This window comes from Myiozetetes cayanensis, unplaced genomic scaffold, assembly GCF_022539395.1.
Source record: "Myiozetetes cayanensis isolate MyiCay16 unplaced genomic scaffold, myiCay2020 scf27, whole genome shotgun sequence".
Taxonomy (NCBI): domain Eukaryota; kingdom Metazoa; phylum Chordata; class Aves; order Passeriformes; family Tyrannidae; genus Myiozetetes; species Myiozetetes cayanensis.
Window position 1 is genome coordinate 5689961 of NW_026087488.1, and position 25745 is coordinate 5715705.

Below are 25745 nucleotides of genomic sequence, written 5' to 3' on the forward strand. Positions count from 1 at the left end.
GTGGTTGGATTTAGGGGATTTCTGCGGTTTTTTTGGTGCTTGGTCTGGATTCCTTTTGTTGTTGTTTTTCTTTTTTTTTTTTTTTTTTTTTGCCACGGGCCCCCACCGGTTTTTTGGGTGCCCCCCACCTTGCAATGGCCTCTCCGGAGAAGATGCTCCCCGGGCCGGCCGCGCTGCTCTGCTGCCTCTGCTCCCTGCTGCTCCCCGGTAAGTGCTGGCGCCGGGGGAGCTGGGGGGGCAATATATATGTTATATGTCTGTCTGCAACACGGGAGGGAGGTTTGCACCATCTGCCCCCGCCAGGGGCAGCCCCTGCCCCTCTGCGCCCGGCTGGGACCCCCTCTCGACAGCCACCCCCTCCCCTGGTTCTCTGTGCCCCCCCCTTCCCCCGCCAAAGCGAAATGGGTGAAGATTAGAGTTTATTCCTGGCTTAATAAAATGACAGCTTGTGCTTGCGAGCGCTTGCCGAGGGCTTGTTTGTGTGCCGGGGCAGGGAGCGGGGTGGCAGGGGGACACATGGGGCGAGGGGGCTGTGCCCTCCCCTCCCCAGCCCCCCTGCCCCTTGTCTCCTTAATGCAGAGCTGCTTTAGCGGGAGGATCAGGGGCTTTATCCGCTATTATCCACTCGCTTATCCCCCGGACCCGCACCCAGACACTTTCCCAGTCTGCGCTGAGTTGCTGGGCAAGCTCTGCCGAGGTGGCATCATTTTGGGATGTAGGGGATGGGGGTGCAGCCCTGCCATCCCTCTCTTTCTGATGCCCCCACCGATGGGTTTTGGGGGCCCCCCCTGCCTGCACCCACTTGCCCTGAGTTGCATCCAAATCACTGCCGTGCCATGGCCGAGCTGCCGTGACATCCTGGCCTGCCCTGGTGACAGCCCCGGGGACGCCAGCACCTGCTGCTGGGGGCTTTTATTGGCGAGCCAGGCCAAAGAGGGGTCATGCACCCCGAGGGATGTGGTTTCCACGAACGATTTCTGTGGATGCTTTCCATTTAAAACCAAGCCCCACAGATGCCCCAGCCGAAGCTGCTCTCCCCACCAGCCAGCTTGGCCAAGCAGAGAGCAGGGGGGCTGCTTGCAGTGGTTGGGGGGGGTAACCCAGACCCCTCCTGTCAGCTTGGCTCTGACCTCAGGCTCAGAGTGTCCTGGGGACTGTGCTGCCCAGCTCAAACGATCCCCCCAGGAGCTGGAGGGGATCCCTGGACCGTGCCTGGCTCCATGTCGCACCGGCAGCCCGTGGCCAAGGCACTTCTGGGGCTCAGGCAGGGCTTTCTCGGCATCTGCAGCCCCTGAGGGTCTTTGAGGAGCCTGGGGAGCTGCTCACCCATAGCGGTGAAGTAAAGAGAAGGGGGGATGTTGGGAGCATTGCAGGGAGCTGGCAGGGGGTTTCCAGCCTGGAAATTCTGACCCAGGCAGAGGAGTAGAGATCTCCAGGCTGTCAAGCCACAACTTTACATAGCATCCTTTTGGGGGGGCAGATGCTTCCCCCCTGTACCCCGAGACTGATTGTTTCCTGGAGTGCTGCCCCCGCAGGATTTGCTGGCAGAGCTTCCCTTCTCTTGGGACCACCACGTCAGGAGTCTGCAGGCAGGGGGCTGGCAGCTGGTGGGGAAGTGGGATCTCCCGCTCCCCAATTTGCCTGGATAAGATCCAACTGTCTGGGTCGGCGGTGCTGCCGAGGGCGGCTGTCGGCTGTGGGGAATATCCCTGTGCACGCGACGATCCATCAGGAACGGCCTCTGGTGCAGGGGCAGGATGTGGCTCCCTGCTCCCCATCCCCTCCTGGGGGCATTTCTGATCCCCCAGTTGCTGCTGGGACACCACGAGCCCGGTGGGTCAGGCCTTGGGTTTAGGCCAGGGCAGAACGTGGCCCCTGGGCTGGGGGGTCCCCGTGGCAGCGATGCCGGGGTGAGGTGGGCGAGGGTGGCCTGTGCCAGGGCTGGTCGTGCTGCCATGGGGGGATGCCTGTGCCGGTGGAGAGAGGAGCCTCTGCCGGGAGTTTTTAGGCTCTTTTCAGGATGCGCAGCTGCCCTCACCGCTTTGGCCTTTCCTGGAAAAATAAAGGTCTTGGGGGGGAAGCCGGAAAAAGAAGCTGAGAGCTCCTAATTCTCCAGCGTTTCTAACAAATCTCTCAGGCTGGCAGCGGGGTCAGCCGGCGGTGAAGCAGCACCCTGCTCTCCTGCTTGGAGTATTTTATTCCCTTTTCCCTTGTTCTTTATTTAAGAGCAGCCCTTCGTGCCAGCCTCCGTCCTGCTGCGCTCCCCTGCCGGCCCCGGGAGCCGCTTGGCCGAGGCCCCAGATCAGCTGCTTACAGAAAGGGTTTTTTTTTTTGGCATCTCCGGGGTGGGATGGCCCCAGGGTGGCCCGAAGGGCTCACGGGATGGATGGAGGGATGGACACACAGATCCCTGGGTTGTGGGGTGGTGGGGGATGCCGGTGGTGTCTGCTCAGCACAGTTGTGCTGCGGAGCTGTTGGGACCTGTTGGGATGCGGCACAGGGGGATTTACCCACGGGTTTGTGGAAGGACTTGTGCTGTCCATGGGCTGAGCCTGGGCTCCTGCATCTTCTCCCTGCTCCCTGCTGAGCCTTGTCCCCACAGTGTGCCTCAGTTTCCCCTCGCCCAAAGCAGTGCCTGCCTGGTGGCAGAGGTCCAGGGGTGCAGTGGTCCAGGTTTCTGGGGTTATTCAGCATCTGTCCCAGCATGCAGGGCAGGCTTGGGGTCCTGCACTGGATCCCACAGCCCCGGCACCTCCATCCCACTGCCGACGGGGATGGGGCTGTGCCACTCTTCCTATGTATCCCATTGCTTGCTCCCACCACAGGCAAGTCCCAGGCATGGGGCTGGTGGTGAAGGATGATACTGGAGATGGTTCGTGGCTCCATCCCTGCTGGGGTCTCCAGCCAATGCACCCCAGCCCTGGCAGGGGGGTACATGCCAACCCCCATCCCCTTTTCCTCTGAGCATCTCCCAGCTCAGGGGCTTTCAGACCAGCAGGTGGAGATGTGCCATAACTCGCTGTCGAACCGGGAACACACACCCGACGTTTGCTCATTTAACACCCGAACCAGGAACACACACTGGGAATGTACACTGAGAACATACACCTGGTGTTTGCTCGTTTAACAGCTCCCACCCTGGCCATGCTGATGGGGTCAAAGCAGCTGAGCACCCCTGGCTCCATCCAGGAGCAGTGAAGGGGCAATAGGATCTTTCCTCACCCTGGCAGGCAGGTGAGAGGACAGGATCCGGCCTCTGAGATGGGTTAAATCCGGCACAAGTTTTACCTTTGGTGCTGCAGAAAAGAGGGACATGCAAGGACACCCCTCTTGGCTCCACTGTGTCCTTGCATGACCCCAGGGCCCAGTCCATCTTCCCTCAACCCCAATACCTTAAATCTCAGCTGGATGTCCTGGGACACAGCAGTGTGAAGTTGGACACCTCACTGGGAAATTGTCTTTTCTTCTACCCCTTTTGTCCTCTCGGTGTTGTTGAGGAAAGGGAGAAGGATTAAGGATGCTATTGGTAGCATGATGGAAGTGCTCTGAGCAAAGATTTTGGTGAGCAGCAGTTGCAGGACTTGGTTCTGGGAATTTCAAGGCACCTCGATACCCTCATCCAGGCCTGTCCTTCTGTGTGTGCACACTGGGTGAAACTGAGACAGGGTATGGGGTGGCAGCAACCCCCTGACTGGGGATTGCTCAGCAATTTTTGAAAACCTGGCTATTTTGAGTGGGTTTTTTTTTAAGTGCTACTATTTAAATCACTCCACCATGACTGGCTGCTGAGGTTCCTCTTCCAGCTTCTCTGCATCTTATAAAAAAGGAAAAAAAGGAAAAACCAACACGGCCGGGGATCCCTGCAGAGCATCCCCAACATTCCAGCAGCACATCCCAGCTCCATCCCGTGCTGTGGGGGTAGTCAGCAGCATGTGGCATCATCCTGGGCAGATGATGGGTGAGGGAAGGGATGCTTAGACAGCACAACCTGATTGGTTTTTTTTTTGGCTGCTGCAATTGCCTGGCCAGCACAGCCCGTGCTGGGCGTGCGGAGGAGTCGCTGAGCTGCCGGGGTGTTCCCCTCCCGCGTGGCGCCTGTCGCTGCCGCCGTACGAGCATCCCATCCATCTGGAAAAGGTCACTCTTGCTAATCTAATCAGAACCTTTTATTATTAAATACATGGCTCTGCTAATGAGCAGCCCCCCTGGGCGGGGAGGGAGGTGGCTGCTCCTGGGGTGGGACACGCTGTGACGGGGCTGGGGACCCCAGTGGTGCCTGTGGGACGGGGCCTCCCCTGGGGAGTTTGTCCGTGTGCGATGGCAGGAAGAGAAATGGTTCAATGGGGTGAAGCGAGGCAGGTCCTGGTGCCCCTTGCCAAGAGGAAAAGAGGTTGGAGCTCACTTTCCTTGCAAACTGGGAGACACAGGGTCTTCCAGCCACATTTGATGGTGGCCCAGTGATCCCCACCCTGGGAAAGCACCAGCCGAGCTGGTGGATTTACAGGCTGTCACTTTTCCTGCAAATGTCCCAGGTTTGGGATGCAGAGGTTGTTCCTCAGGATGTGGCTCTCCTGGGGACCACTCCCTTCACTTCCCTAAGCTGTTGCCTGACCTGTTGCCACTCCCACATCCCTGGGGCTCACATCCCTCACCCTGGCTGGGTGCTGAGCCTCACCGCTACTCTGGCCTCCTGGGGGGACATCATCAACAAGGCAATTCACAGTCCTCTGATGAAGCCATTGGATAATATTTGCCATCCCTGCTTTCTCACCAGCTCTGGAAGAAGCCCAAGCAGGTGCTGCTGGGGTGGCTGTGCCCCTGCTGGCTGTGCTGTCACCTCCCGGCCCCTGCAGGAGTTACAGGGGCAGGTTTTTCCCTGATGAAATGGGCTGAGCTTCTTCCCCAGGACTGGCAAAACTTGAGAACGAATTAATTTTGAATTTATTTTGCTTTGAGGAAAAGCTTTTCGTGTTTTCCCCCTGGAAGATAAATTTAAGATTGAAAATGCAATACCGGCCGCTGCCAGCTCGGTGCGGCTGTTGGATGCGCTCAGGTACCGGCGGGAAGGGAGGGGATGTGTTCCAGCCGTGCCTGGTTGATGCTGGGTGGCAAAGTCATGAGCTGGTACCTGTTCCCAGCCCTGCTTTTGGGACTGCTGGGGATTTGATGCTGCTGCTGGCTCCCGGTCCTGGTTGCTGAGGGCTGAGGCTAGGTTTATCTGTGGCTCCTCGCGTTCCTTGGGTGCCTCTGGAGTTGAATCCGGCTCCGAACGCAGCCTGACACACGTCACCAGGGGGAAATAAATTAATCAGTGTCTAATCAGTCTGAAACGTGTTGCTTGGCACAGCCTGGGCTGGCAGTAGGCGGGGCACAGCCTGGGGGGGCATGTTCAGTGTTCAGATTTGGAGGGTGCTGGGAGGATATTCCTGCTCCTGGCCGTGGTGGGAGAGGAGGGAGAGGGAACAAGGATGGTCTGAACAATACACATGGGAGTGCCATTGCATTGCCTCTGCCCCAGCACTGATGCTGGGGGCTTCTCCCTCGGGGGCTGCTGTCCCTGTTCCTACTCCCCCAGGCCACCCTTCAGGGCACTCCCCTGCCAGTCCTCCCACTTTTGGCTCCCCAGGGGGGTTATCTGGGGAAATCACCTGTGCCCACATGCTGCTGGTGGGCTGTTCCCAGCTCCCAGCATGGGGAGAACCTGGCATGGGGGTCACCCAGCCCAGGACCCACCGCAGCACATACTGAGGGCTCAGGGGCTGCCCACTTTATCCCAGAGTAGCTCCCCTCCCACTGCCTTTCGGAGCCCCTGGGCAACCCTGTAGATATTCATAGTCAGCCACTTCCCTGTCCCTTTTTTCCCCCCCACTTTTAATTAATTTCTTCATTTTTCTTCCTCCTCTGTAAAGACCTTCTCCTCCCCGTCCCCCAGCCTGTCCCTTGCCGTGATTTGTGGAAATTGCTCTAAAGTAGCTGCCACGTAAAAGCCTTGCTGGCTCTGGGAATTTATGGCAGGCTGTGCCTCTGCACAGCACATCCCATTTAGGCCATATTTATTTATTCCTTTAGGTCCCTTGCTTTTTTTTTATTTTTCTGTTTATTCCCTCTTATTAATTTCCTGGGGGAAGTTCGTACCTTGGCACTACAGCCTGTTGTGGTGCTGGGACGGGTCTCTTTTGCTTCTGGTCCCCAAATACAGGCTGTGTGCTGGCCTTGGACTGAGTCCCACCAGTGTTACAGCATTTTACTGCTCCTGGTGATGGAGAATCCAGGCTGGGCCTTTGGGAGGAAGACCTAAAAGAAAGGAGAATCTGGCAGTGCCCACCAGGCATTAGCACAACCCTGTATTAGACACCAGGGAATCCACTCTTGAGCCAGCACTGCTGCTCACAGGAAGACTCGAGACACATATCCTGGCCAACCACCCACTCAGTTCCTACCCCAGGCTGATTTTGGGAAGCCTGGACCAGTTTAACTACTCTGTCCTTGGTACCATGGGGATTCCCAGCCCTGTCACCCCATCACTGCTGTATCCATGGGCAGAGCCAGGGGCCTGGAGCATCCCTGCATCCCGCCCTTGCCGCAGCCACAGCTGGGGTATCTCACTGCCACACGCCTGGGGAAGGTAATTTCATGTTTGTAGCAATTATTCACTTAATTGAGTTCCAATTAGCTGGGACTGGAGATGGAGGCTCTCGGTGCATCGGAGGGAAGGGAGAGCTTGTTGTCTTTTATGTCACCAAAAACAATTTTCAAGGCTCGGGCTGCAGGTAACATATCAAAGGTTTCCACGAGGGGCCTGCCTGTATTGTCTAATTTTGGCTTGTACTTTATTTCTGGCTTTTTTTTTCCCTGGGAGTGTGCAGTGGAGTAGGGTTTGTGTTGGGGCTGACTGAGTTTTGAGTGGAAGTGGAGACATGGAGGCTTCTGTTTCCACTTTTTATTGCTTTTTAGGGTGTTTGGAGGTGCTGACCCCACTTGGTGGGAGTGTAGCGCATCAGGGATTGGTGCTGTGGGGTGAGGAGGGGAAGGGATGGGTGCAGTGCCTGTTCCCAGGACAGGTGGGGAGACGTCATGTGAGCCTGACCATTCCCTGGGAGATTGGGCTGCCTCTAACTGGAGCATCCAGGAGTGGAACATCCAGGTGTAGGACATCCCTTGGAGCTCCAGATGTGGCCCTGTGGATCTGGAGAAGGTGGGAGCACTGGTGGCCCTGGCATTGCTGGCAGTCCCTGTGGCTGGGAGCAGCAGCATCCTTTGCCTGTGTTTGCAGAGAACCAGAGATGGTGGCTGTGCCCTGGGCTGAGGTTTGCAGGGTCCCAGGGCCCATGACCAGGGTCTTGGATCACTGATGAAATCCCACTGGCCTTTTCATCCTGTGGTCAGGAATCACAGGGACTGGTGTACACCAAAACCTCTCCAAAGGCATCCTGAGCTGGGCTGGAATCCAGCGTGGATCCCTCTGCTAGGGATGGTAACACACTCCCTGCCATCCCTCCCCGTGTATTTAGGGAGGGTTTTATCCCCATGTCAGCTTAAGTCACTGCTTTATGGACAACTCTCCGGTTTGCTCCAAGCTGGGAGCACCATGGAAGCCCAGCAATGGCCTGGCAGGGGCCAGGAGAGCTTGGACTGGTGTCTCACATCGCTGGTATTTCGGCATCTCCCTCAGGGCTGCATCCTGTCCATTGATTCACTGAGCCCCCAGTGCCGCCTGTGATCACCAGGAGAGGTTTTAACCCTCCTGGCATGACCTCAAACCTTCCCTCCGTCTTCTCCAGTGGTTTTCCTGTTTGTTTTTCCCCTCATAAGTGGGGATATACTACGGGAGCCCCCCGCTGTGTCCCACAGGATAAGCCAGGATAAAGATCCCCCCTGGAGCGTGGCTAAAGCGATCCCTATGGCAGACAGCTGGGGCTGGGGCTAAGCTGGGGCTCAGCACTGGCTATCAGTTCTGGATAAGGGGAAGAAGAGGAGGGTCTTCAGCCTTGGGATAACAGGTGGGAGCAGGGATGGATCTGATGAGGCTGCAGTGGGGGCAGGATGGAGGGGCCGAACTCCCCCCGTGCCCTGCTTTCTGGGGATTCAGGGCAACAAGGGAAGGAGAATGAGCTGGTGTTCCCCTCCAGCCATAGCTGCGTCCAGTCTGTGCTTCAGCCTCCTTTCCCATGTGTCTGTCAGTCTGCCTGACCCTGCGTCCCTGAGCAGGGATATGGATCAGGAGGGGGCACGGTGGTGACCAAACCCCCATAGTGGGGCCCTGCTGAGCACCAAAACAGGGGCTTTTGGTGCTGCTTTCTGCAGCAGCGAGACCCCTCGGCCTGGGGAGGGTCATCTGGATCTTAAGGCAGGGCTGGAGGGGGCTGCCACTGTCCCCACGTGCCCTCCCGGGCGGGCAGAGCAGCTTGGCCCATCTGGCCGTGTGTCTGCGGCCGGTGCAGGGCACATCTGGCTGGGCAGATGTGGGGGCTCAACAAGGGGGTCACCAGCAGTTGTGTGTTTACATCTCCCTCTCCCCTCCCTCTCCCTGCTGTGGGTTTGCAGGTCAACCCAGCTTCCCATGGGCTGCTGTGGGGTGGGAGGGATTGGGCACACGGGAGGCTCGTCCCATCCCGCTGTGGGGCTGGAGTGGCTCCTCAGCCCGGGAGGTCTGAGAAGCCCCCAGGCCAGTCAGAGGCTGGCCAGGCACGGAGAGCTGCTTTTTGGCTTGCAGTGCTGAGCTGCAAGGGTGGAAGGACCATATGGTCCCCTCTGCGCCGGCCTAATAAACCCGGAATGCAGGTCAGGTGCTGCAAATCCCGTTAACTGCAGCAGCAGTGGGGCTGCAGAGCAGGGCTTAACCCTTCTATCCCCCCAAACCCAGCCAGAGGGGGGACATGAGAGCCACCTTCCCTTCCGGGGCTGGCTTGAAACCAGGGCAGGGTCCAGGGACAGTGGTGTGGGGACTGGAGTCTCCTGAGCTGTCTTGCTTGTCTGTCCATCCTTCCTATTTCCTTCCTTCTATCCATCTTTCTTCCATCTTTTGAGCTTCTTTCCCTTCCTTCCCTTCCTCCCTTCTCCTGAGCCATTATGCTCTCCATCCATCCTTCTATCCGTACATTCTTCCATCCATCACCTCTTCTCCCTCATCCTAGAGCTATTCTCTGGCTGTCCAGCTATTTCTGACCCACCTCTCTCCTTCAATCCATCCCTGCACCCTCCATTCTCTCTGTTGGTGTACGTATCCCTATCCACCTTTTTTTCCTTGCTATGTAGCCAGCAGCTGCATCCATACGTCCATGCATCTCCTGCCTCCCTTCTCCTTCCCTCACCACCCTGGTGCAGAGGCTTGGGCTGGGCTGGGCTATGATTCCCCCATCTTGGCACCCACCCCAGGCTGGGTTAGACCTTCTCCTGGCAGGATGAGTTTATGGCCCAGGAACGGAGGCGCCGTCCCTGTCCCCCTCCCAGCAACATATTATAGCATCGTTTAAATGCATCCTGTCTGCGGGAGGAAATCGCTTCTCTGGGTGCCGGCAATCCGCCGGCGCTGAACTAATCATGGCCAGCCCATTAATCTCCATCCCAGCTTGTCCCCCGTCCCTTGCCCCATCTGGCATGGCCAGGGTGCTGGGCTTGGTGAAACCCATCCCAGCAGGGTTTGGCACCACAACGCCGTGTCCGAGTCGAGCAGGGTGCCCAGCACGTGTTTGAGAGGGGCAGCGCGCAACCCTCGTTGGCCATCAGAGAATCCCCGTGGCAGGGAGGAAGCAGCTGCTTTCTGGGGGTCTCTGCCACAAGGCAAACTGCAGCCAAGCCCAGCTGTGGGGGGTGACAGTGGTTGCCCCTCGTCACAGGTGCCTGGTGTCGCCAGGGGGTCACACAGAGGTCCTCATGTCCCCTACTCAAGGGACAGGTGGTGACTCCAGGCATTTTGCACCACCCCAAGGGTAGGTTTTGCTTGGGGCCATTCTGGGCGTTGAGTTGGTTGGGTTTTGTGTGGGTTTCCTTTGTGAAATGACCTGATCCTTCCACAAACCCCAGGAGTTTTTAAGGGATAGAGACTGATGCTGTTTCAGTGAGTGTGTTGAACAAAGCCCCTGCTATCTGTGCCTCCATTGGTCCTGCTGGTACCTCACCCAAGCTGTCCCACTCATGCTGCTCCAGCTGGTGGATCCTTTTCTACAGATAATCTCATGCCTTGGAAAAAATTCCTAGTTGTTGGGGAGGGCAGGGAGGATGCAAACCTTCATGTTTTGCACCAGAAAACAACCTCTGTGAGGCAGAGGAGCAGAAAACTCCTTGCTACTGGTTATTCCTGATCAAAGGGGCACCCGTGGGTGTTTTCCCAGGCTCAGCACCTCTCCTGCAGCTCCTGGCTCTCTGGGAGATGGAAAACAGATAAGGCAAGAGGGATGGGGTGACAGAGGCTGGAGCTGTGCCCATGGTGGTGCCAACACGGAGGTGCTGGCAGTGTGTCCCCCCAGCATTCACCCAGCCCAGGGGAATTCTCCACCTGGCTCTTGGACAATTTTCATCCCAGGAGATGTAGCTGTGGATGCTGCCTGTCCCATATCAAGAGCTAATCCTTTTATGAGCCCTCTAAGCTGCTTAACCCCCCTGTGCCCTGCAGCAGAGAGTGGGCTGGGGGTTCCTGGGTCCCCTTCAGCCCTGGGGAGCTTGTCTGAGGCCACTCTCCCTGGCTGGAAAATGCCTCAGGGTCCTGGCACGCTCCAAAGCCCCTGTCAGGAAGGGGGCTGAGTCATTCCCGGGAGCCGAGCCGTCACATCCGCACCTTTCCCTGCTGTTTGACACGGGTAATTTGGGCTCCGCCGCTCGGGAGCCGCTTGGGAGCGGTTGCAATCAGCGATGGGAGCGGGGCTTGCGGGGGGCTGGCGGAGAGCCGAGGGGAGTCGGGGGGGTTACCCAGGCCTCCTGGGAATTTCTGGCAGCCGGTGGAGAATGCAAAGACCTTGAGATGTCTTCCAGGCTCCCGCGGCTGCCAGCACAGCACATGCCGTCGGCCGGCTCCGCACCAGCCGCCCCTCGCGGGATCGGCTTTAGCAGGAACATCTCCGTGGGTTTTCTCCCTACTTGCTGGCCATGGCAGTGGGATAACTGGCTCCCTCTGAGGGGCTGTTGCTAACGAGCCTCTGGAGAAACTTCTGGGTTTGGAAGCAGGAATGAAGCCAGTTATTCCCTGTTTCTGCAGGTGGGTCTGTGCTGTTTCAGCCAGTGCCTTGGCATGGGTGCCAGGGTGGGTGACCAGCGCTGGGCTCCCCAGGGACAGTACAAGGCTGGGTGTGGCTTCAACACACCCTGGCCCAGCCTTGGGCAGCCCCTGAGCATCCCTCCTCGCTGGACACCCCATTCCATGCCAAGGGAGGGTTTGGTGAGGCTGGTGCCACCCGTCAGGAGGCACAACCATGCTCGAGGTCCTGGGGGGGTCTTCTGCATTTTTGGTTTGCAGGACAGAAACCCAGCCAGGCTCTTGATGCCCTTATGAGGGCTGCGAGGGCTGAAGCTCCATCTCCTTTGTGCTGCAGGGCTGCACCACTCCTGCCTGGATCTGTTTTCCCTGCTCAGGAGCTGTTCTGGAGGGGGGTGCCCCACACTAACCCGCTCTCTCCATCCCCTTTGCAGCCCATGCCAAGGGGCCAGTGCCCAGCCCTGAGCCCACTGAGCCCCCCGGTGCCATCCTGCTGCCCGTGAGCTACCGCCTGTCCAACACCCGCTTGGCCTTCTTCCTCAAGGAGGTGGGAGCCAGCCTGGCGGGCAACGGCAGCGCCCCCCTGCAGCGCTCCGAGCCCTTCGTCGTCTTCCAGACCAAGGAGCTGCCTGTCCTCAACGTCACCCTGGGGCCCTTCAGCACGGGGCTGGTGCTGCCCAAGGAGCACCTGCAGCCCTCCAGCACCCTGGAGGTCCCCGACCGCCTCACCGTCAACTGGAAGGTGCGCGCCTTCATCATCCAGCCCCGGCTGGTGGCCAGCCAGCCCGTGGTCCAAGTGCTCTTCTACGTGGCCGGCCGGGACTGGGACGACTTCGACGTCACGGACCGGCTGCCCTGCGTGCGGCTCCACGCCTTCCGCGACGCCCGGGAGATCAAGAGCTCGTGCCGGCTGCGGGGCAGCCTGGCCATGTGCCTGGTGCAGGCCGAGCTGCCCCACGCCTGGTTCGGCCCCTCGGCCGTGCCGCTGGGCAGGAGGAAGAGCCCCGAGAGCCTGGAGGTGCCGGGCGAGAGCCAGCAGGCCGAGCTGTACTACACCCTGCACGCCCCCGACGGGGCCGGCCAGTGCCTTGGGGACACGGTCCCGCGCCGCGGGGCCGGGGGGGCCAGGACCGAGGGTCCCACACAGCACCCGCTGCTGCGCATCGGCAGCGTCAGCCTCCTGCAGCCCCCGCCCGGCCAGCCCATGCAGGAGCACCGGCTGGACGGCAACGTCTTCATCCGCCTGCCCGACAAGCCCCTCAAGCCGGGAGAGGTGCTGAGCATCCTCCTCTACCTGATGTCCAACTCCACGGTGGAGCATTTCACGCTCAGGTAAAAGCCCTGGGGCTGCCCCCACGCCGGGAGCAGCCGCCTTTCCGAGGAGGGGTTGTTTCATCTAGGCAGAAGGGAGAGGGTGGGGAGGGCATACGGTGTTTATGGGACCTGCTGGGTGCTGCACCAGGCCTGGCAGGGCTTTGGGAAGGTGAGAGAGGCCAGGGGATCAGCAGGCATGTGGTTTTGCAGTTTTGGGGCTTTTGCAGTGTGAGCTTCTTAGAGAGAATGACTGTCCATCCAGGGTTTCCATCTCTGCACTGGCACTATGGACTGCTGCCTTTGCTCTCCCAGTGTTCCCAGTTGCACTGGGATTCTGCCAGCAGATGTGGGTTTATTCACAACCACTTTGGGGACAAGGTATGGTATGACCATGGGGCTGCTGTGGAGTGAGAGGAGGCTTCTTGTGTCCCCTTATCCTGCCCAGAACCAGGTGGGAGCAGAATGGGGCAGTGGGTGCAAAGCACCCCAGTGTGGGGAGGTGTGTAGGAGGATACCACTTGCTGCATGACCCTAAAGATGGGGGATACAAGCCCTGGCCACATCTCTTCAAAGGGCATTTACAAGTGTCCTTGTGACCTCTGGACCAGCAGCAAGCTCCTGGCATGGGGATGCAGCGCTCCAGGCTCTTCTGTCCTTCACCCTGGGCATGCACAGTCCCACAGGGGCAGCCTTGGGAGACCAAATTCCCGCTGGAGGAGTGATGGGAGGAACAAAATACTCTGAAAAATGGAAGCTGGGGTGGGCTCAGGCCTACGGGATTGCTGCCAGCCTGGATGATGTTTCTGACAGCCAGGAGGGATTGGGGCAAAAAATCCTCCTGTGCCTATGACAGGGTGTCCAGAGGGATCCAGGGGTGTTCGGGGTGAGGGTCCAGCCCTGACTGTTGCTCTCTGCAGGGTGAAGGCCAAGAAAGGTGTCAACCTGCTCAGCACCAAGTCGAGGAGTGGGCAGTGGCTGGTGAGCTCGGAGCTGCTGACAGGTGGCAAACACTCCACGGCCACCGTCGACGTGTCCAGGGTGGATGGTGCCGGTCCCAGGTAAGGGATTCACCTCTGGGGGAAAGGGAGCAGTCCCCAGGCAAGGTCCCATCTGAACCATGAGGTGATGGATGAGTGTTGGAATGGGAGCACAAACCAGATCAGCAGCTGAGACAGGGCAGTTCTGCTCTGCTCAGTATGAGCCCATTCCTGGGGCTCTGGAAAAGGCTCAGGTCAGTTGAGGAGAACCCAGGGGATGTAAATGGGAACGATCTGAAGGAGAGAGGACTCACAGAGCCAAGTTGAAAACCCAGAGGCTGCTCAGCCTGGAGAAGGAGAGACATGGGACTGGCAGGACACAGCAGGCAAGAACAGGGGGTGGGCATGGGGTCAAAAACACCAGCAGGAAAGATTCTGAAGTGCTGAAAACCAGTCATTCCCAGGCTGTGATATCTCCATCACTGTGCCTTTAGGAAAAGGGACAGGAGTGTCTCCAGGAGCAGGGTTAAAGCAAGTTAATGTGCTAAAGCTGTTCCAGCCCTCTGGGGCAGGAACATATCCATATCTCCCCATATCTTTGCCCCCCACCCTGACACTGAGCAAAGCTGGGCACGGGCTCTTGCAGAAAGATCCTCAGCTCTGACTGCTCCAAATGTGACCTCCAAAGCTCTCTGCAGCACCCCTTCCAACGGGCTTATCCAGAGGGTGGATTTTCCTCTACCCCACAGCATCCCAGCCCATGGCCCTGTGGCTGATATTGGAGTGTCCCCAGAGCCACGAGACCCCCTGTCCTCTGCACACCCACCCCAGCATTCCTGCACAGCACTGGGATACCGGAGCTGCCGGCAGCAAGATCCTCTCCCCCTTCCCCCTCTCCTGCTGCCACCGCTGCTTCAAATCAGCCTGCAAAGGTTAGAGACGGAGGAGGAATTTAAAGTGATTACAATCACCTTTTAGACAAACAACTCCATCAAATATTAACGGAATGGAGAGTATGAATGACTCAAAGCTGTGTTGCCCTCCGGGCTGTGCAAACAGAGGTGTTTGTTTTGCCGGGGCTCTGGGGGCTTTTGGCAGGGCTGGCAGTGCAGGGAGGGGGTGAGAGCCCTGAGCTTTGGGGTGATAATGGGCAATTCGGGATGTTTTGCACCCCAGCAGCTGCATCCTGAATTATCCCCCCAGTCTGGGCAGCCTGGCTCTTGTCTCTGCCGTGGCTGAGGGCAGATGATGCTTGGTGAAGGCAGAAGATGGGGGCTGGCCCCCTGAGGGCTCCTGGGACGCCTCTGGGCACCCCATGGTGAGGAGTTCCAGCGCTGGACCACCTCTGGCGTGAAGCTGCAGCCCTGCTTTGCCTCTGAACCTGGCTCTTCCTGGCTGTGTTTAACACTTCTGCCTTGGAGGGAGAGTGAGCAGCCAAATCCCCTTCTTCAGACCAGGAGGCCTTTGGCTATTCCCCTTGCACCCCCCTACCTGCCTTGGGGGCACAGCGAGGACCTCACCAGCTCCACTGCAGAGCCCATCATCGCTGCTGTGAGATCAGGGATCAGGGCTTGCCGTGGCCTGGAGCAGCTCCAGCTTCTTGCTCTCCTCTTTCTCTGCTCCCTTTCACTCATTAGATATTGATCAAACCCGACTGTATCCTGCATCCCCAGATCGATGGGATCTTCTCAGTGGCTGCTGCGCTGTGAGATGAGAGTGGAGCCAGTCCTGGCTTCCCCTTCCACAGTGATTTCACTTTTCCTCCCCTCTCCCCCCACCCAGCTCTGGGGAGCTTTTGCTGGTGCTGTGGTTTGTGGGGGCTCCAGTGTGTCCCCCGAGGACGTTCTATTTTTGGGGAGCAATGCAGAATTTTGACTTGGGGAACACATAGTGTTCCAATTCCTCCCAATAAGTTTGCAGGTTTGAGGCAGAGATGGGAGGCAGGATCACCTCAGTGGGGATTTGCTCATAGGAGTGGAGTGTAAGAGTTTTTAATTCATGCTGTAGCCATCAGTCTGTCCAAGCCACAATGCAGAGGGACAGCAGCTTATCCCATGAGACTGGCACTGTGTGCAGGGTTTGGCAGTGCACCCCCTCTATCCTATCCTGCCTCTGGATGCCCCAGAGTTCAATCCCTGTCCATAAGCTCCATGTCCTTCTGTCCTCAGCAGTGGCATTAATTTTTGTGTGTTCGATGAGCTGTTGGTTTCAGGCCCGTTATTCCCTGGTGGTCCCATCTACCTCCCCCATCCCCATGGCTGCCCTCACAGGCTGGGGGACAGCCCTGCCCTGAGTCCCAGCACTGTCCCATCTGCTGTTTGTGGTTGAACCTCTTTTTCTTGTGCCTCAGTTTCCCCATGTGATCCAGCTGGAAGGGGCTGTAAAGTCCACAGCTTGGACTGAGCCTTCTATAGAGACTTATCTGCCATCCCTGAGCCCGTTGGGTGTGGGACACTCGGGGTCTGACCTGTGGGAAATGAGTGTGCAGGCAGGAGCAGCCCAGGGCAGTAAATCCTGCCACACTGCTGGGAAAAGGGAGCCAGGGAGGTGAGAACAGCACCTGCAACCACCCACTGTCCCCTGGGACTGTAGCCACACGCTCACCCTGTGATAATATATCACCCAGCAGCCCTTGGGGAGCTGACGAGGTTTTTCTCCTGCTGGGGAGAGACAGTGAAAAACATTTATCTCTCCTAGTGGGAAGAGTCTCATGGGAATCTGCAGGCTCCTGTCAGAGCAGCCCCTGGCAGAGCTGGGTGTCAGGGCTGCTGGGTTTGGGAGCCAGAATCATGGTGGCACCCGCAGTGCAGCCCCCCTTGACAGGCATGGGGACAACAAGGAGACCTGCTGGGGATGCAGGGCACTGCCCGGCACTGATCCTGTGACACCCAGCTCACTGTGTCCCCTCCTGTCGCCCTGTCCAGGGACGGGGATGACTCCTCTGAGATCATGCAGCTGGATTTCGAGATGGAGAACTTCACCAGCCAGTCGGTGACGCGCCGCATCATGTGGCACATCGACTACCGCGGCCGCAACCCCCCGCCCGACCTGGAGAAGGTGGTGACGGAGCTGACAGTCATCCAGAGGGACATCAGGGCCATCGTGCCCCTGGCCATGGTGAGCAGGGTCCTGCCCTCTGCTTCGTTATCTGCTTTGAGGGCTTAGGTGCCCCTGAGGGATCTCGGACCTGCCCATCCAGACATCCTACACATCCATACATCCCACCCACTCCCAGGCTCTGACCCCAAGGGGGGACAGGCTGCTGCCCTCTAATGTGGTGGTCCCCTTTGTGTCCCACCCCCAGGACACAGAGATCATCAACACAGCCATCCTGACGGGGCGGACGGTGGCCATTCCCGTGAAGGTCATTGCCATCGAGCTGAGCGGCGTCATCGTGGACGTCTCGGCTATGGTCGAGTGCAAGTCCAACAACGAAGACATCATCAAGGTGGGTGTGGGCAGGGGGCTCTTGTGACCCTCACAAGATAGGATGCCCAGCCATCCCAAGCATCATCCCCTCAGTGGTTTCAGTCCATGCATGCTTCTCCCTGGGATCTGTCGGGAGAAGGATGAGACACTTTGTCACTGTCCCCGGAGAAGCTGTGGGATGCTGCAGTGCTGCTCAGGCTGGCACCAGGCAGCAGCAATAACTATGGGTTATCACAGCACTGAGTGCTGATAAGGGGAAATATTGTCGCCTCACAGTGTAAGCTGCATGTTCCCATCAGTGGCTGCACTTGGGTCTCTGGATGACATTTATCTCCTGTTTGGATCGGATGCTGGGCTGGGGGCTGTCCCCAGTGAGGTGTTGGGGTTGAGCTGGGCAGTTGGGGACGATAGAGGGAAAAGGGGATTGAGGGAGAGGAACCAGATGGACTGCAGGGGAGAGGTGCTGCTGAGGCCAGTGTGAAAGGCTCACTGTGCAGCAGCAGTGAGTGCCCCCGCACCAGCCCCCGCCACCGAGGCAGCAGTTGGTCCTCAAATCCTCCAATTTTTCCATCACCACACCCATTCATCCATATACATTTTTCTATCCCTGAATGTATCCATCTACCCACCTGTCCATGTCATTCTACCACCATTTCCATCCATCCACCCCCACACATCATTACCTTCTCCCAGACACCTCCCACCCCTCTCCCTGCATGCCCCCAGCGCTTCCTCCCTTTCCATGTCCCCACCATGCTGGGCAGAGACACGGAGCCAAGCTGGGATTCTGGGCTCTTCTGTGTCCCCCAGACCACAACCCCTTCTCCCCTTCTTTGCCAGCAGCCACCAGCAGCTTCCCCAGCTGAGCCAGGAGTGACAGGGAGAGCCCTGTCCCTGCTGGGACTTGCTGTCCCCAACTGTCTGTGGCTGTGGGTGGGTGACAAGTAGTGTCACAAACTGTTTACCCGAGTTCTTGACTAAAACTCTGGTCTGTGGGATTTACAGCACTGGGTCTAATTTATGGAGACCAGTCCTCCACAGCGTGATAAAACACTGGAGCAATAATACACTTCAGGATGGACTCCAAGACACTTAAACTGTTTAATGTGCTGCCTTTCTACTCATAAATCTATTTACACACTGTCCCCAGACCTGGGGGGAGCAGACACATGCACAGGAGCCGGGATGAATAATGCAGGGAGCAGCCCTCCGGCCCCAGCTCACCTCCCGCTCGGAGCCCCGTGCGATTTCTTCCTGAATTATTTTGTGTTTGTGTTGGAGCCTCATTTCCGAGGGAGCTCTCAGTTACCTGCTGAGATTGGGGAGTATGATTATGGTGTCAGGGCTATAAACCTGTTACATAAATCAAAGCTTACAGAGTGGGATGTGCTATCTGTTACTGTAAATAATTTAACATGAGGGAGGGCTGGAGAGCTGCTTCTCCCCACGCTGACTGTGGCTCAGTGGTGGTTGCTCTCATGTGTAACACGAGGGAATCTGCCCTGGGAATCTGGTGTGGACTGTGGCTGTGGAGGTTCCAGGGCCTGTGAATGATGGTGGGACAGCATGGGTGGGAGTTGTCATCTACATCCCCTTCTCTGGTGACATGGGGTGACAAAGGTGCCCATGCTCAGCCCAGACAGAAGGACATCATCACTCAAGGTAGTGTAGAGATAATGCCCCTTCCCTGCCTGCATGGTGACCTTGGGGGCTCTGCAGGTGCTGAGTGACATGCAGGGAGTGGAAGGGTCACCTCTGCTGCCAGCAACGCTCAGTGGGAGATGCTCAACCTCACCTGTGTGTGAACCTTCTCAGGAGCCCACCATCCACATCCCCCAGGGGACTCACCAGGAGCAAACCAGCCTGGTGGGACTGAGCCTCAGGAACCCTGCTCATCCACAGCCACCCCCAGGACCCTTGGAAAACATGGGGTGCCACCAGCCGTGGTGGCTCCTGAGGGTCGTGGAGAACATGTGTCCCCTTAATCCCATCTTGAGGCCGTGCCAAGGGGGGAGCTCCTGGCCACAGAAGCAGAGCCAGTGGTGTCTTGGCCGGGAGCCCAGGCAGAGCTCAGCCTCCCGCTTCCCGACGCCTCGCTGCAGATCCGGGAAGTTTCTCCGAACAAGCGTGGGTTTCATTTAAAAGCTAATCTGCAGTCACTCCATCATCAGGACAGGCCTGATGTGCAGGGGTTTTTTTGTTGTCGTACTTTCAACCCCCTCAGTTGCAAAGCAAGTGGTCCCCAGGAGAAGATGCCGGGGGGTTTAGTAGCCAGGGTAGCGCAAGCAGCAGCCCAATGTGTTTATTGTGATAAATAGCACAATATCCAGAGCATCCTTTGCTGGGGGATTCACCCGGGAGCTCATCTTTATTCAGACACTGCCTTGCCAGAGATGAGATTGTCTTTTCAGACTTGCTGAGCTGGTATCTCTGATAGGAAGACAAGAAAGAAACCCTCCTGCATTGCACTTCCCCTCCCTGTGCCCAGAGAGCAGGGATGTCCTGAAGAACCCAGGTCCAGAGTCTTACCTCCTCCCCCAGCCTCAGGGAACCATGAGCACCTTGTGGTGGGCTCCTGCAACCAAAACATGGGCTGTTGTAGAAGTCAGGCCCTGCTGTGGGCTCAGAAATGCAAAGTTCCTGCATCTGGTTGACCACAGGTGCTCAGAGAATAGATGGGGAGAGAGACAGGGATGCTGTCACCTCTGCTGTCAGCTGCCATGCAGCGTGGCCTCAACCCCTTATCAGCCATCAGAGAATCCATGTGGGAGAGCAGCTTGCTGGAAATCAGCCCTTCTGTGCTGTTGAGATGCTCAGCGCATCCGAGAGCGGCCGCGCTGCTGGCTGAGCAAACGAGTTCTGTTTTTCCCTGGCACGAAACAACTCAGATGCAATCCCTGATGGTGTAGGGATGGGACAGGGTGTCAGGGTCGGGCCATGAGGCCACTGCAGATGGGAGGTTGGAGTCCCCTTCACCTGGTTGTCTTCTGCCCCCATTACTGGCAAGGAGCTGTTGACTGGTGACCTAAACTGAAAGCCTGGGTGATGCTGCTGCGGTGTCCTCTGAGCTCCTTAATTGGCTCAGTCGGTCGGTAATGAGTGACCCCCTGCAGGATGTATTTGTTTTATAGTGAATTTAACTAATGGCATTTGCATAAAAGGGAATTAAAAGAGAAAGAGCGAGCAGACGAACATGAGGATTCGCATGGACTGCAGGAAACTCGCTCTGGGGTGAGCAGGAGGGACAGGGACAAGGCACTGGTGGGGCGGGCACGTGGCTGGTCTGTGCTCGCTGCCTGTGCCCTCTGGTGGAGGAGGGCTTGGGTCAAATGTCCAGGATGAGGAATTTGCAACCTCTGTGAAGCACCCATGGGGTTCCTCTAGCTCAGGTGTGGAAAAAGGTGCACTTCAGTGTGGAAGTCAAAGAGAAATTGAGGCACCAAGAGGAGCTGGCAGTGGGTGAGGGCTGTCAGGAGGGCCTGGGTCAGGGGACACTTTGCATTATGGACATGGTGTGTGGGGGTCTCTGAGCAGGGACCTCGGGGAGGAGAAAGCATCCCTGCTCCTGGGGCTGCCATCAACTGGATACATGCCAGTGAAATTCTGCTCCTCCAGCGCTTCCCATCGTCTGGGCAGCCTCCCGCCAGGACCTCTGCTGTGTCTGTGGGACCCCTGCAACCCTCCCACCTCCCTTCTCCCCCAGGTTTCCAGCAGCTGTGACTACGTCTTTGTCAGCGGGAAGGAGTCGCGGGGCTCCATGAGCGCCCGGGTCACCTTCACCTACGAGCACCTCTCGGCCCCGCTGGAGATGACGGTGTGGGTGCCCAAACTGCCGCTGCACATCGAGCTCTCCGATGCCCGGCTGAGCCAAGTGAAGGGCTGGAGGGTGCCCATCCTGCCGGACAGGAGGTGGGTGCTGTCTGTGGGGTCTGTCCAGCCTGGAGAAGGCAAGGTGGAGGTGGTGGTAGTGGGGCAGTCGCTTTGCTCAGCTACTTGGTGAGGAGGTTTTGAAGGTGATGGAGCCAGAGGTGTCTCAGAGGTCCTCAGTGGAAAGGTGGGAGCTTGTGGAAGTTTGTGTGTTTGTATGGAAGGAAGAAAATTTCACAGTGAGGTTGATCAAAGGCTGGAGCTGGTAGGGAACATCCCTCTTTGGCAATGGTCAAAGTGTCCCTGGATGAAACTGGGAACAGCCAAGCTCCAAAGTTAACCCTTGTCTGAGCTCTGGAGACCTTGACCTCTCAGCTGGTTAGGGGGCAGAGATGCTGGTGACCCCGCTACCACACGCTGCTAAAGCCCTTGAGTACCTTGTGGACAATGGGCATCTTTTGGCCAGGAGCCACCATTTTTTCGGTGTCATTTTGTCTTGCTTGGCCAGCCCTGTCCTTTCCTGAGGGGTGGGGCTGGAGAGCTGTGGCAGTGGGGAGCTTGGCAGCACCCCCCCACTCACTGCCCCGTCGTCCCACAGGTCGGTGCGGGACAGCGAGCACGAGGAGGACGAGGAGGAGCGGAAGCAGAGCCGGGGCTGTGCCCTGCAGTACCAGCACTCCACGCTGCAGGTCTTCACCCAGTTCCACACCACGGCGGCGGAGGGCACGGAGCAGGTGGTCACCATGCTGGGGCCCGACTGGCTGGTGGAGGTCACCGACCTGGTCAGCGACTTCATGCGCGTGGACGACCCGCGGGTGGCCCACCTGGTGGACAGTGTCACGCTGGCCGGGAGGGAGCCGGGCACCACGCTCTTCAAGGTACCCCCGGCCGCCTGCCCCCACCTCTGCCAGCCTGGCTGGGGGTGGCTGGAGGTGGTGACAGGCACCCTTCATCCCCTGCAGGTCGTGTCCCCGCTGGTGGAGGCGGTGCTGGGTGAGACACTGGTGACGGTGGCGGAGGAGAAGGTCAGCATCACGGACCTGAAGGCCCAGGTGGTCTCCAGCCTCTCGCTGTCCCTCCACCCCAGCCCTGGCAACAGCCACACCATCATCGCCCGGACGTCCGTGCAGCAGACCCTCAGCTTCTTCAAGCAGGTGAGGCCAGGGGGGTGCATTTGGGCTTATGGGGGGCTGGTGAGGAAGCTGGGGTGGGGTGAGGGCTCCATCTGCAACCCCCTCCTCCCTGTCAGATCCTGTCCACACTCAGCTTAGGCCCCCACAGCACCCACTGTCCTCCTGACACACTGGTGATCCACAAAGCGCCCCATAAAACTTCCCACAGAGCTGTGATCCAACCCTGCCCAGCCTGGGAGTGGGACATAACCATGGGGACAAAGGGAGAGGGATGAAATCCCCTACAGTTCCTAGCACAGCTCTGGTGGCCACATCTGGCACCTCTGGGGCTGGGATTTGGGGTGGTCTTGGTCATGTGTGGGGAACATGGAGGGAAGAACAGGCTAAAGAGAAAAAACAAGTAAGGGTTGGGAGGAGTAGGATGGATAATGGAGGGGAAAAGGGTGAATTGGACAGAGAGAAGGATGCAAAAGAGGGGAGATGGGTGGATGGATGGACAAATGGGTGCAGGTGGGACTGGCATCCTGCTGGGCAACCGGTGCCTGTGTTGGTCCCGCAGGAAGCGCTCCTGAGCCTGTGGATTTCCTACAGCGACGGCACCACGGCCCCGCTCTCCCTCTACGACCCCAAGGACTACAACCTGGTGGTGAGCAGCCTGGACGAGAAGGTGGTCTCGGTGACCCAGGACCGGGCGTTCCCCTTGGTGGTGGCGGAGAGCGAGGGCGCGGGGGAGCTGCTCCGGGCCGAGCTGGTCATCTGCGAGAGCTGCCAGAAGACCAAGCGCAAGAGCGTCCTCTTCACCGCCTTGGCCACCGTGCGGGTCCACTTCGGGTCCGAGGAGGATCCGACCTATGACTATGACCACGTGCCCAGCAAGCCGGGGCTGGGGGAGACGGGGGCCAGTACCACCCTGCGGGCAGAGGTGGAGAGGAAGGCGAACCCGAGCGAGGACAGCAGGATGTCCAGCGCGTCTCATCCCACCGAGGACTTCCCCACCATCCCCACCGGCTTCGTCCAGGTGACCCGGGGGCTGACGGACCTGGAAATAGGCATGTACGCCCTCCTGGGCGTCTTCTGCCTGGCCATCTTGGTCTTCCTCATCAACTGCATTGTCTTTGTGCTGAAATACCGGCACAAACGCATCCCGCCCGAAGGCCAGACCAACATGGACCATTCCCACCACTGGGTCTTCCTGGGCAACGGGCAGCCCTTGCGGGCTCACAATGACCTCTCCCCGCAGCCCGAGAGCCCGGGGAACCCCCTGGAAAACGTCCAGACCTGCTGCCATGGGGACCACCACAGCAGTGGGAGCTCGCAGACCAGCGTGCAGAGCCAGGTCCATGGCCGAGGGGACGGTTCCTCGGGGGGCTCCACGCGGGACCAGAGCGAGGACCCCCTCAACTCACCCACCTCCAAACGGAAGCGGGTGAAGTTCACCACCTTCGCCACAATGCCCTCCGACGAGCTGGCCTACAACTCCATCCCCATCGCCGATGAGGAGGACTTGGAGTGGGTCTGCCAGGACATGGGGCTGCAAGACCCCGAAGAGCTTCACAACTACATCCGCAGAATCAAAGAGATCGCTTAACGCAGGGGCAGAGGGGATGGGGCGGGAGGGAGGGGGCTGCCACGCTGTGCCACGCCACGCCACGCCACGCCGTGCCACGCCACGCCACGCCATGCCACGCCACACCACGCCAGCTGCTTCCCTGGGGCTGGAGACCCAAAATTTGGCTCTCTTGCGCGTTCCCTCTTCCGCACATCTCACGTCCCCACCCCGTCGGAAGGCGCCCCCGGGGGGTCTTTTGCTTTTCTTGCCCTTGACCCACTGGTTTTCCCAGGGGAGGCAGCAGCACACACGTGACCCACCCAGCCTGCAGGGGGTGAGGGGCAGGGAGGGGGTGAGCAGAGGGCAGAGATGGATGGGGTCAAACCCTTGGTGCGTGCGCGTGTCCCGTGGTGAACGGGCAGGATGGTGCTGCAGGTCCTGCTGTGCAGGGGGTGGAAGAGGGGAGATGTCCCGCTCCCCTCGGGAGTGCAGCAGAGGGGTGGCTGGTGGGGGCTTCCTGAAGGCCACCCCCCCGCCTTTGCTGCACTCAGTTGCACAATTTTGGAGGTGAGTGGCAGTTCAGGGATTTGCCACCCCGTCGCTGTTGGGGTGTTTGGGGGGGTCCCCTCCCTCACAGAGCTTGCTGGCCCACGCTGTGGGTGATGCTGGGTGAGTGAGGCAAAAGGGGAGGGTGGCTGCTGGGGGGCTGTTGCCCAGTGGCCACAGGTCTGGGGTCCCTTTGTCCCCATCGCCTGCTGTGTCCCAGCTCCAAATGCAGGCTTGTCCCGCTCCCCTGCTGCCTGGGAAGGGCTGTGGTCCCCAGGCAGGGGCAGTTTGGGGATGGCCAACAAATTTGCTGCCTGTGAGCCTGCCAGCCCCTCTGTTCCCTGTGGTGGGGCCAGTGCTGGACCCCCCAACCCAACAGCCCTGCTGGGACCTCCAGGTCGAGCCACTGGTTTCTTCCCCGACCCCCGCCCCAGTTCTGGAATGCGGCTCCACTACTGGAAGTTGCTGTGGGGGCTTCCCACTGCCCCGGGGGCCAGGCCTGGGTGGAGGCACCCACAACCCCAATTGCCCTGAATCTCCCAGTGCCAGCCCAGTTCCCACAGTGCCAGCCCAGCAGGGATGCCCGGAGCCAGGCTCAGCCTCTGTGGTGCCTTCTGACTGCCATAACCCAACGCCTCCCTGGTCACCCCGCGCTGGCAGCAGCTCCCAGCCCCTCTGGCTCACCTGAGAGGTCCCCCCAGCCCAGGGCCACCCCCTCTCCCAGCTCAGAGCATCCTCAGCCAGGTCACCCCTGCAGGGACACCCAGGGACCAGGGCTGTGGGGCTGGGGGTCCCAGGCTGTGCAGTTGTCCCATGGGCACCCACCTGTGGGGACAGGGAGTCCCCCAGAGTCCCCCAGTGGAGGGGGAGGTGGAGGCTGGCAGCGGATTATTTCTGGATTGGAAGTTACCCACCACTGTGTCTCTTTTTTTTTTTTTCTTTTCTTTTTTTTTTTTCTTTTTTTTTCTTAAATAAAAGACCAGAAAAGAAAAAAAACGAAACAAAAAGCCTAAACCAAGCGGCATTGCAGCCCTGTCTCTGCTGGGGTGCCCGGGGTGGGGGCTTCCAGTGGTTTGGGGGTCAGCCCTGGTGGGTGTGGGGTCTGCTGGGGACACATACACTGCCAGGGCCCTGGGGGGCTCAGCTTTGACCCCCACCTAAGCTCTGAGCATTTTGGGGTCAAAGCTGTGGATCTGGAGCTCCCCACTCCTGAATCCCCCCCTTCCAGGGCAGCCTGATGAAAGATGGGGGCAGGGACCAGTGATGCAGCCCCATCCTTGCTGCCCCTGTGCCTCAGTTTCCCCAGCAGGGAGCAGCAGGCCAGGGTGGTGTGTGGTGTTTCAAAAGCCTCTTTAAAGAGAGTTTATCAATTTTGAGGCTTTGAAAATTTCTCCCCCTGAGTGGCCTTAAAACTTACCTGATAGCCCTATGCTGATTTTATATATACATATGTATGTATGAGGGAATTGAGACGTGCTCAGAGGCCAGGAAGGTGATGCCATTAGTTGGTTTAACTGTGCCCTGTTATCTGAAGGACCCAGGTCTGGCTGAACGAGCTGCTGAGCTGATAGTGGCTCCGAGCAGGAAAATTAACACAGCTGACTTCCCTGCTTGGAACTGCCAAACCTCCTCGTTCAATTAACATATATGAATATTTGTGGGGGGAGAAAAAAAAAGGGGGAAGAAAAAGAGGTGGGAAGGGTAAGAAAAGGCTATAATAAAATTTTATAATTGTAGTAAGA

At 58.5% G+C, this 25745-nt stretch overlaps 1 protein-coding gene across 1 annotated transcript; it reads left to right on the forward strand.

Moving 5' to 3' along the window:
* TMEM132E (transmembrane protein 132E) lies at nt 1-25745 on the forward strand. Its single transcript, XM_050321985.1, has 9 exons — nt 1-207; nt 11623-12520; nt 13420-13560; nt 16404-16596; nt 16784-16927; nt 20612-20817; nt 21374-21653; nt 21738-21929; nt 22468-25745. The coding sequence occupies exons 1-9, from the start codon at nt 135-137 to the stop codon at nt 23494-23496; spliced, it is 3156 nt and encodes a 1051-aa protein (XP_050177942.1). The 5' UTR covers nt 1-134; the 3' UTR covers nt 23497-25745.

Excerpts from the sequence above, each read along its gene's own strand:
- TMEM132E (XM_050321985.1), top strand. The coding sequence starts at position 135 with ATGGCCTCTCCGGAGAAGATGCTCCCCGGGCCGGCCGCGCTGCTCTGC. Across the intron at positions 16,928-20,611 it reads ACAACGAAGACATCATCAAG|GTTTCCAGCAGCTGTGACTA; the intron begins GTGGGTGTGGGC and ends CTTCTCCCCCAG. Across the intron at positions 21,654-21,737 it reads CGGGCACCACGCTCTTCAAG|GTCGTGTCCCCGCTGGTGGA; the intron begins GTACCCCCGGCC and ends CATCCCCTGCAG.